Below are 11,906 nucleotides of genomic sequence, written 5' to 3'. Positions count from 1 at the left end.
AAAAAGACTAATAATCACGGGAAGAATATTGCACTCCTGAACAACCCGTAGTCAAGAAACTTTCGCTAGATTAAACACTTCTTAACTGTTTACTCTCATTTCTTTATTTATTTATTTCTTCCTTTTACTTTTTTGTTAGATTTTATAAAGTCTCGTAAATAGATCCTCCTCCTTCTTTCTTTCCTATTTCCCAGACGATCGTGATAAAAAAAAAAAAAGAAGATGAAACTAGACAAAAAAAACCATGGAAAACGTATAACAACAGGTGATAATAATTTAGTTCTATGAAAAAATTTACACTTAAGAATAAAAATTTGGTTGAATAAATTTCACGATTATACACCTACGTTAGAAAAAAAAGAAAAGGGATTAAAAAATACCGGAGAAACGTAAGAGGGAAAAATCCGGGATGGATTTTCGACGTCTTATTCGAAGAAACGTGGATTCGAGCATTGTCGAATCGTTCGAAGAAAAATCTTGAGCTTGCTTTTGTAAAGCCATTCGTAAGATGTGTCCGAGAATGGTAGAGGAAGAGGAGGAGGAGGAGGAGGAGGGAGGAGGAGGGAGAGCACGCGTTACGTCTTTTACGAGAGGAAGAGAGAACTCGAAAAATGATCCTTCGTTCAAGAAAGTAATCTCTTCGAGTGGTTAAAGAAGAATCGACGAACTTTTCCTTCCTTCCTTCCTTCCTTCCTTCCTTGTGAAAAGTTCTACGATGACTCGATCCTCGTGAAAACGATCCCCCTTTCTATATTGCTTGGATTTATTTCGAAAATTCGATAAGTGCTTCGTAATGTACGCGATTACATTTTTCCCGATTTATGATTATTAAAACAACTAAACACACACACACACTATTCGTATTGTAAAATATTGATATTTTATTAAGATCCCACTCGGTATATCGTCGAGTAATTTATTTCTCTAGGATAGTTTAAATAACTTGAATTTTTTACCATAAGTGTATTTAAAGATTATTCTAAGATAATTATGTTATATTTTATTGAGATAAATTTCGAATTAAAATGAAAATCATTTGTTATAATCTCGAAGGAACCTTGATTAATACTTTGACGTACAAAAAATATGATTTTTGGATTTGCATATGCTCTATCTTGAAATATATTTAAACAAAAATATTCATAAAAATGATATTAAATGGAAAGTGACATAAACAATTAAGTATAGTAATACTCGTATACAGGTGGTATAATCAGAAGATTCGCGTGTACGATTGGGTGCTTTGTCCCTCCCTCTTTTTGGTTATCAACGCACGTAAAAGCGATTAGAAAAGAGGAAGAGAGGTACTTAGGTTCGTTCCTACGTATGTTCGAACGACGCAGGTGGATATATCCTAGAATGGAGTTCACCCCGAAGCAGTGTATTACGCGTAAAGGGGTTGAGAACTGAGAGAGAGAGAGAGAGAGAGAGGGGTTTAAGGGTTGGAAGGGTTGGAAGGGCGAGATTCGAGAAGTCGGTTCGGAGGGTGGTTTCGTGGTTGGACGACGAGCGGCCTGGTGGTGTACTAGCTATGGTGGTAGGAGGGTGGTAGAAGGAGGAGGGGTGGTGGTGGTGGTGGTAGGGGGAAGGCCAAACGGAATGCCATAAATCTCATGTAAATTCGGGTCGCTTGATTTGCAAGCACAATGCCAGACAATTCTACGGTCTGCCGGGCGGCGTGCGGATGCGGAGTCTGCACCACCAGGTTGCTTCGATTCAACCTCCTCATCCTGCTGCTGCATTTCTCCCACCTTTGCAATCTGCTTAACATCCTACCTAAAAGAAAAAAAAAAGAAGAAAAAAGTGTTACGAAAAAAAATATCGGGAAATGGTTAGAGAAAAATATCCCATCGTTATTTTATGACATAAAAATCAGTTCTCGAGAGAAAATTTATTTAAAAAAATAATAAGGAAATTAATTAATTCACGGTATAATAATAATCATCGTCATTTGAATTCACGTGCATTCACCGAATGACATTTTTACACACGTGGAATGTATACAATTATTTTATATAAATGTATAAAAGAAGATCAGTTTTTTTACGTATAGAAAAGCTAGTATGCATAGGAGAACAATAGAAATAATACTTATACGTAATAAAAAATATATTATCTATAATATTTAAAGGATGTTTAAAAAGTTCTAAATCCAGCATAGGAAAAGGGTTCACCTATAAACCCATTAGATTGAATATTTTCGGTAGATAAGATTCTTTTGTAGAGAAAATATTTTAATTAACAGTCAAGAAAAAAATCCTATAAAAAAAATGAAATATATTTAAAATTGAAAACAATAGTATAGTATAGTATTCTAGTAGATCTGAACTTCGTACAAGTAGATGTGACACGAGACTGGAAACGGTAGGAAAGTGTCAGTATGGAATGTATGCTAGTATTTCACGGTAGCATGGAGCCCATGCTCGTTGCACGGCCCGGTAGGCATATTAATGGTTGTCGCACGACATGGAAACGCTGACACCCACTACGTTAAGAAACCCATTAGATACTGCTGCCCGTACTAAGCTCGGCCATTGTTCCGCCCTGCTTGAAATATCGTAACTTGCCCAAGACCCTACAGGACCTTCCCTTCATTCCACTTTTCCTCATTCCCCTACCCTCTCCGTGTCTATCTGTCCGACTGTCTGTCTGACTTGCGTACGTGCGAAATGTGCTGCTTCAAGAGAGAGAGAGAAAGAGGGTGGGGGGTGGGAACGGGGGAAAGTGAATCTGGGAATAGAGTGCCGAGTGGGGTCGATCGATCTTACTACCAAAGACTGTGATAGATTCGATGTCGAAAGTTTCGATAGAAAATCGCATAACGTCGATCGAAATATCATACGTCGAAAGAAAATGTCTAAGATTTTATAAGAATTGATTTTTATCCATTTTCTTATTCTTTTTCTTTTTTTTTTTCTCTACCTTCTGGTGGTACCTATGGTAAAAATATAATAAAATCGTTTCGATCGTATAAAAATGTAGATATACGACTCTTAAGTTACGCGACAATTTATTTATTTATTTATTTATTTATTTATTTATTTATTTATTTATTTACGTTTAACGGAATTTATTCCAACGAGTTATGGTTAGGAAAAAGAGGGAATAAAACGTACCGAGATTGAAATTATTCTCTCTGTCGATACTCGATCGTTGATACTTTCGAACTTAATCTCTCTCTCTCTCTCTCTTTCTTTTTCTGATATGGCTGAGTTTGAACGAAATTAAATTTTTCAAAATCCTCTCTTTCGATGCTTTAAATCGTCGATCAACTCCAGACGATGTAAAATGATTCTCGTGCTAACCTGCCAGACGCAGTTTACGTTTTCTTTCAATGAGGAGGTGAGGTGGAGAGGAGGAAGAGGAGGGGAGGAGAGAGAAGAGAAGGTGGAACGAACGGCTTCGGGCAAGTAAGTAATTTTAAAGAAGAAGAAAAAGTAAAAAGAAAAACAAAACAAAACAAAATAAAACAAAATGAATAACGAGAAAAAGAAATTCCCCGAAGCTATCGTACGTTATTATAACGAAAATATAAATCAAGTGAAAATATGTATTAAGAAAGGTAAAGAAAAAGGGAAGGAAAAACAACGCGTACGTTATTATTTAAATAAAATGTTATTTAAGGGTGAAACAAAAATAAAAGGATAATAAATAAAAAAAAATCAATTACATTGACAATTAATTACAACGCGTTGAACGAACGTGTTCAATCGAAAGAAGTAATAATAATAATAATAAATAATAATAATAATAAATAATAATAAAATAAAAAATAAAATAAGGGTAAAATCTGTAAGAAAGTTTAGGGATTGCGACGACGCGTATGCCGTAAAGGTAAAACGGTGAATAAGCCCGCGAGCTTGCGAATCCACGATTGGAAGTTTAACCCCAGAGGCATGCGCGTACCACCGCCACCCCTTCCCTTTTATTCCTCCTTCCTCCTCTTCCTCCTCCTTTCCCGATTTTCCTTCTCACTCCGACACCCTGTAACTCTTAGTTTCCTCGTCTCGTACACAACGCAGAATCCACGTCGAAGCTTCCACGCTCGCACTTAACCGCCGACTATCGAAGTGACACCTTCGAGCTTTTTCTTCTTCCCTTTCGATACAAAAAGGGCTTTTTAACTTTTCGCGCGCGCGCGCTCTCGTGTCATCTTCCATACGAGAGAATCGACGAGAATTGTATATTTGTATTTGTTATTTTTCATCAACGCCCCCTCCCCCTTTTTTTGTCATTTCAAACGAGTCACGACGAGAGTAATAATTCGTAAACGTATTAATTTTTAAATAAAAATAATAAAAGTAAGAGGAAGAGGAGGAGGAGGAGAAGAGGGAGAAGGAAGGGGGTGAGAACGTGCAAATTTATAATCATTTAAAATTGAAATAAATTAATAATAATAATAATAATAACAAAAGCTTATTGTCGTCGACATTCATCGTCGTGTTTTTAAAATGATAAATAATGTTCGGACGATTATTATTAAAACGCGAGTGATACAGATGATTCAGTGATTATTTTTCAAATCCTAAAGTCTTCAGGTTTTCTAGTGCAACGTTGAGAAAAAAAGAAAACGAAAAGAAAAAGATAATCAAAGTAGAGAGAATAATTTTCCAAAGGTGTCGGTGAAGTGTGTCAAAACGTGCGAGAAAATTTGTCTATGTAATTTTGTTCGTTTTTTTTTCTTAAATAATACGATGCATCAGAATAAAAATAATCATTCGATGCGATCTAACAATTTTCTTGAACAAATATCGTTTGATTTTATTTCCGGATAAAACGTTAAACCCTTTTATATGTGTACGAGAAAAAGTGTAAGATTTTAATCGACTGTATCGAACACGAAGAAATGGGGTGGTGGTGGTAGGGATGAAAATCGTTTCGATACTTTGATTGACAAACAGTTCGAAGATTTTATTTTCCTGTGATTATTGAAGTTCCATAAAAAAGAAAAAGAAAATTAAAACGTAAAAGAAAAAAATAACAAACTAGTGGTGAGTAAACAAAGAAGAAGAAGAAGAAGAAGAGGAGGAGGAAGGAAGAAAGAAAATAAGAAGAAAAAGAAGAAGAAAAAAAGAATCATGGCAGTGGCGAGGATCAGCTGGAGGATTCTCTTCACGCTGTTCGGAGTTCTAGGTCAGTGTTCAACATCATCCTACTATCCTTTTTGTTTTATTTTTCTTTTTTCTGTAACTCTCGTTGGGTTCATTTCCTAGCTGAAATTTTCTTTCCTCTTTTGACTAATTCGCTGCGATCTATTTACCCACCCTTTTGGACTAACTACCCTCCGCCAAAAGAAAAGAAAAAAAAAAAAGATAAGGATAAAAAAGATGATAATAAAGTAGACAGAGAAAAATCCCAGTTCGGGTTTCGTACGTTTTCTCTATTAAAAAGTACAAACGAAAACAAACACAAATAAATATTATTTAACGAGTTTCTAGCTAAGATAGGAAAACATTTCTCTTGAATAATACATAAGTTTATGGTTGAAGGGGTAGGGGTAAAATTGGTAATGAAAAATAGAAGAATGCGCGCAAGTTAGGAAAATGAATATAAAATAATAGGTAGAAGTTAGAAGGTTTAATTGTAAATGAGAAGAGAAAGGTTAGCCGAGGTTGCTTGAGCTTGAGAGTTAGGTGTTGGTGAAAAAGGGTGGGGATAGAGGAGGGGTTGTAAACGTTACACGTTGTAAAGTTGGCGTGCATAAAACGTCGAAAAAGACTACTCGAGAGTTGGTCGTACGATGTTTCAACGTCACTAATGAAACTCTCCAAATGGTACTAAGCGAAGAAAGAAACAATAAGAGAAAGAGAGAGAGTTGGGAAATGGTGGGAAAAGGGTCGCGCGAGAAAAGAACAAGAAGAATAAGAAAAAGAAATGGAAGAAGGGACGAAAAGAAAGAAAGAAAGAAAGAAAAGGTGTAATAAGAAAAAGAAAAGTGTGCTGTGTGTGGGTTGGGGTTGTAGTAGTAAACGACTCCGAAGTCAAAAGTGGGAGGTAATTCAGCACCATTATTCTTCCTACCGTTCTTTTTTACACCGTAATATTATCGTCGATCGAAACGTATCGTCGTACTCGCGGAAAATTATGCCAACGCGTGCCGAGTAGTTCTTCTTTCTCTGTCTATAGTCCCCGGTGAACGCGAAATGAAATATTTAATACCAGTCGTGCCAGATCGTCTATCCAAGTGTGTGTATATATATACACCATATATACTGTACCATAAGAATGTATTATATCTTCTATTACACGCCATTACTTATCCGTTTTCAACTTTCCACCCCCGCTCCCTTCCTACCCCTTCCTCACTTTTCTTTCTCTTTCTCTCTCGTTTTATGACACGATGTTTTTCTTTCTATCCAACTTATTATTCGAAAGTTTGAAAACTAGTTTTAGTAATTCGTTAGAACCATGCTTGCTGGTCGGTGGTGGGCCTTTTAACGGGTAACGGTAATAAGACCGGAATTTATGGAATTCGATAGAGCAACGCGTTTCCGCGTGCCACTGGAAAACGATGGACTATTACAACTCTCGATATTATCCTATCCCTGCGTCGAAACTATTTCTTTGAACCTACTTTTTCTTTTTTCTTTTTTAATATAACACAAAAAAGGTAATGAAACTTATTCTCAACGTTGACCTACGAATAATTTATTTAACCAGACCGAAATCACGTAGCAACATTGTTTTTTTTATATTACGTATTAAAACAACTATTTCATTTATATTATTCGATGATCAAATATTCGGTGGAAAGGTCATCGACCTTGTCCATTAATACTGATTGAAATAATAACTTTAAAAAATGAATGAAGCTGGGGTGGTGGTCTTTTTATTCTTGACAAGACAATAAAGCGAAAAATTCCTGTCATAGTTTTCCGTAGTTGCTCGGTTCGCGATCTCCCCTTCCTCCACCTCCTCCTCCTCCTCCTCCTCCACCTCCCTTTATTTCACGAAATGAGCGTGGATGACTAAATAACTCGGGCTACGAAATACGACTAACCGGATATTAAAAAGAGCGCAGCGCCTCGTCGAAATATTCGAGCGCACTCTTGACCCCGATGAGGGGCCGTCCACAAGTGGGGGGATGAGATGGGAGGGGACAGGGGGGCCAGGAAGGGGCGACGAAGGAAACTGCCTAGCGTAATTGCGAGATCGCCTTTTTTTTTTTTTTTTAATTTTTTTCGTTTTTGTTCTAACGCCACGCTTTTTATAGTTTCCAGCTGTGTGTGTGTGTGTGTGTGTGTGTATTACGTTTACGCGTGTATTTGTTCGTTCGGTAAAAACGATAACCCCTTCCCCCTTCACTCCCCACCGTTCTATGTTGTAACTTATACTCGAGTGAACAAATAAATACGCCGATAAACAAATGTTTTTACTTTTTACGAGAAAAGACACACACACACACTCATACGTTCGTTTTGTAATATTGATTCCTATGAACGGATTCAATTTATCGTGTATGTGTGTGTGTTTTGTTTTCTATGTTTTTAGTTTTCTATTGTAAAAGAAAAAATGATCTATCGTCAAAAAATAATGAATCCTAACATTGATTAGGTCTTTCGTTTGAATTATGAGAACAAAAATGATCCTATCAATCGTTCAATTATTCATTCCAAATTCATTGGAAATAATTTCCGTTCGTGCGTTCGTATTATTGTTGTTTGAAAAAATATACGGAGGTGAATAAAAAAGAAAAAAAAAGAAAAAAACTAGCCGATTACAGGTGTTGTTGCGAGTACATTTACGAATGAAGTAAAGTAGTTGTATCGATGGTCGGAAGTGTCAAACAGGAGGCTCAACAGGTTATTCCAGGTTGTCTTGGGTACTGGGTAGCGTCAGCCGGCTCATTTTTCTCCTAAGGGAAGGGAAGGGAAGGGAAGGGAAAGGAAGGGAAGGGAATCAAGCAAGCAAGCAAGCAACCAGTAACAAAGATAGAAAGAAAGTAAGATAAAAAGAATGAAAGAAGGAAGGAACAATTGATCGAACGACACTGTTCGATCTCGAGTGTCGATTTGCCCACGAAGAAGACTTACACACACACACAGATAAACACACAGATATACAAAAGTGACAAACACATAACCGATAAACGCGTAACACCCACGAAATAAAGTGAAAGAGGGTTGCTCGGCAAGAGAAATAAATAGATCGAGTGAATGAAGGGAGAAAGGAAGGGATAGGGAAGAAGTAGGGTGGGAAAGGGAAAGGGTGGGTGGGAGGAGGGTTGCGGCGTGAGTTCGTTCAAGCGTATAATTCGTTCGCGAGAGACATCGAACCACGAAATTCGTAATCGATAGGTATCGCGTGTCTCGATGCATTCCAAGAGAATCCTGAAAACCGATCTCCCCGGTAGACCATCATCTTTCTTTTTCAATTCTTTAACATTTTTTTCTTTCTTCCCAAAAAAAAAGAAAAAAAAGAAATAAATTCCAGATAAATTACTTTACTCGATATATAAAAAATAAATATTATACTACATAATATATATTTTATTATTATTATTATATTTATTATATTTATTTATTATTATTAATATAATTTTTATTAAAATATATATATATATTATTATACTATATTAAAAAAAAACTCATATCGTTCATAATCCTTGCTTATTATAATTGTTTACGTTATTGTTTCAATCGTGTTTCGATGGCAATGAATTCTCGCTACGAGTGACCGATACCAGCGTTGCATAAATGCAATAAAATATCAATGAAAAAAAAAAAATATACGAAGCACATATTAGGTGACATAAACGTTTTACAAATTAAACTGTCCCCCTGACTCCCTTTCACCACCCACCCACCCCGAAAAATATTATCGAACGTTCGGTATATATAACGTAGCGTATCAAGAGAATTTCGATTTGAAAATGAAAATTAATGAATCGTTAATATTGACTGTTTAATCAACGATAGAGATAAATTAAATCACCGTGACGAGTTAACTTGTATTTCGTCCGGTTAACAACAAGAGGAGGAGAAGAGAGGGGGTGGTTGTATATTTCCGAACGATATTACTTATAAACTTCGTATAGATTTTCTCTCTCTCTCTCTCTCTCTTTCTATTTCAAAAATATGCATAATCATACGTAAAATATAACAACGTTCTTTAACAGAAACGATATTCATCCTCGAAAAACCCTTCCCTTTCTCTGAAATTTCTATTTAACGCACCCTACCAATAATAACGATACGAACTATTACAATGAGATCTGATTATACGAACAAATTAACGTGCTAGAGATATTCCCTTGAAAAGGTTGCTTCTAACCAAAGGATTGGTTTAAACGATTACCTTTAGGCGCAGAAATTTAACATTACATTTGGAAATATATATATATATATATATATATATATATATATATTTTCTAATCAACGGTTGTTGCAAATGAGATTATCACTTATCTTCTCACTCACACATACACACACACACACTTTCCCTTATATATATATCTATTTTCCTTTTAATCTCGAGCTTCTCGTTAGCTTATAAGCACGTTCCGAGCTAATAACGGCTGACAATATCCAAGGCGTTTTCCCACCACTTTACAATGCAAATTCGATCGCCGTTAACACGTTGGTATATCCGACAGAGAGAAAGATAAAGGAGCACCACCAGGAGAAGGAAGAGTAGGAGGAGGAGGAGGAAGAGAAACTGAGTGGGTGGGAGAGGAGAGGATAGGGGAATGGATGGAAGGTGTGGTTGGTTGGTTTGAGAGAGAACGAGAGGGATAAATCGACGTTGGGTTGCTTCTGCAAAGCGGATATTAACCAAAGACGCTTATTACCTCTCGATATTCGATAATGATAATAATATCCGTACGTTAACGGGCTTTGCCTAACCGCGAAACAGTAGTAGTACCAGCAGCAACAACAGCAGCAACAGCAACAGCAAGTAGAAGGGCTAGCACGTCTTCGGTTTTACCCAAACACCATACCCGCTTTCATTTCACCAAACTTCTACGATTCTCCAATGAATGTCTTCTCTTACAAAAGAGAGAGAGAGAGAGAGAAGCTATAAAAGGGGGAAAGTAACACGCACACGCACACGCACACGTGTAAATGCACGAATATATTCGTAAAGTGAGGGATGACAACGCGGCGTGTAAGAAGAATTAGCGTAATTTGAATTTAAACACGAGCTGCGAAGAGAGGGTGTCCACGTGGCTAAGCGATGTAAAAAATAAAGAGTTGAAAGATAAAGTTGTAAAAAGGAGATAGAAGAAGAAGAAGAAGAATAAAAAAAAGAAAAAGAAAAATAGTAGGAAGAGAGGAGAAGAGGAGCCGGGAGATGGGGAAAAATTCAGAGTTCGGAAAAAAATGGGGTAGAAAAATAAAGAAGGAAAAACGGGTTCGGGCTGGGATAAAAATTCCTTCTCTCTCTCTCTGTCTATTTTTTTTTCTTCTTTTTCTTTTGATTCCTTTAAGTTGAAAAAAGAAAGCAGAAGAGAAGAAAAAAAAAATAGAAGCAAAGAGAGAGAGAGATGAAGATAGGAAGAATGAAATAGAGTTGGTTCGGTGCCAACTCTCGTAGATAAGAGAAAACCGCGTGGACGATTCGCGCGAAGGATTCTTAGATAAGTTCTTCTTCTTCTTCTTCTTCTTCTTCTTCCCCTCTTTCCCATTCTCCTTCACGTCTTATCCTAAAGGAATATCTTAGCTCGGATTTTCTCTGTTCCTTTCGAGTTTGTCCCTCGTTAGGGTTGACGCAACCAAACTTAACTATCCGTCCTCTCTCCCATTCTCATTTCAATTCTCCTCCTCCTCCTCCTCTTCTACTTCTTCTTTTTCTTCTTCTTTTTCTTTTTCTTCTCATTCTTGTTCTACTATTCCACCCCTTCCCCCTTTTCTCTTCGTCCACGCGTCACTCCTTCCTCTCCCCCTCCCATCGACTCCCAACCTTCCCGTAAGGGAAAGCAGAGTTTGCCGTTATGCGATCGCGAAAGCGGATTTCCTCTTGTGCAGTCAACCCTCTACCAGCCACCATCCCTCTTCCCTCCTCTTCCCCTAACCAAGCCTACCTAACTTCACCTCCTTTTTCAGCTTTTCTCGTCATATTTGTCGGGTTTCCCTCTCAACCCAATACGATGGCTCACGTGACCTCTCTCTCTCTCTCTCTCTCTCTCTTTCTCTCTTTCTTTTACCCGGCCCCCTAGAAATGTCGCCTGCGTAAATTCACTGATATTTTCCTTGAATTCTCTCTCCGTCTCTCTATCTTTCTTTCTATCTTTTTTTCATTCGTTCAATTTTGTTCTTTTTTCTCTCTCTCAACCCTTATTTATATCCTTTTAAGATGTTTCATTCGAAGGGATCCCAGTTTCACGGTGAATCCCTTTTGTCCGATAGAACCAGGACCCGGGATAAGAGAAGAGAACTCCAGGAGGAAGAGAGATTGGACGGGAGGGTTGGTTGGTTGGTTGGTTGGTTGGGTTTAAATGCTCGTAGAAAAGCGTGCAAGCTCAAAACCAAGCTCTAGGTAGGATGCTTGTACTGGAATTAGTCTCGAATTACGGCGGATCGCTCGTTTAGTTCGCTTTCTAAATTAACTACGGAAGGAAACTCGAGTTTTCTCTCTCTCTACTCTTTCTTTCTATCTCCTCTTCTTCTTCTTCTTCTTCTTCTTCTATACTTTTACTTCTGCTCGTACTTTTTCTACTTTTTTCTTTACGACTTAATGACACCAGCACCGCTTTTCAGATAAATCACGAGTAGCTACTTCGTTTAAGAGCAAAGAGTACCACCACCACCTCCACCTCCACCACCTCCACCACCATCACCATCACCACCACCACCAGTGGATGGTACCAACGGTGCTTTCTCGCGTCGTGCTTCACATACTAATTACCTTGGCCTCCTTCTTTATTCTTTCTTTCCTTTTTTTTTTTTTACCTCCCCTGCCTTGTC

The 11,906-nt window shown here is 37.5% G+C and overlaps 1 protein-coding gene across 2 annotated transcripts in view; it reads left to right on the top strand.

The window, feature by feature from the left end:
• The first annotated feature begins 5,008 nt into the window (after positions 1–5,008).
• LOC122515501 (neural cell adhesion molecule 1) overlaps positions 5,009–11,906 on the top strand; it is a 192,213-nt gene continuing 185,315 nt past the window's right edge. The window contains exon 1 of one of the 2 annotated variants that reach the window (XM_043632881.1): positions 5,009–5,133. In XM_043632881.1, coding sequence (XP_043488816.1) covers positions 5,079–5,133 — 55 coding nt within the window. In that variant the 5' untranslated portion in view covers positions 5,009–5,078. The remainder of the gene's footprint in view (positions 5,134–11,906) is intronic. The other variant, XM_043632879.1, reaches the window with a different exon arrangement.

The sequence above is a fragment of the Polistes fuscatus genome, unplaced genomic scaffold (assembly GCF_010416935.1).
Source record: "Polistes fuscatus isolate 324 unplaced genomic scaffold, CU_Pfus_HIC Scaffold18, whole genome shotgun sequence".
Lineage (NCBI taxonomy): Eukaryota > Metazoa > Arthropoda > Insecta > Hymenoptera > Vespidae > Polistes > Polistes fuscatus.
Note: the sequence above shows the minus strand (reverse complement) of the source record. Positions and strands in the feature narration are given on the sequence as shown.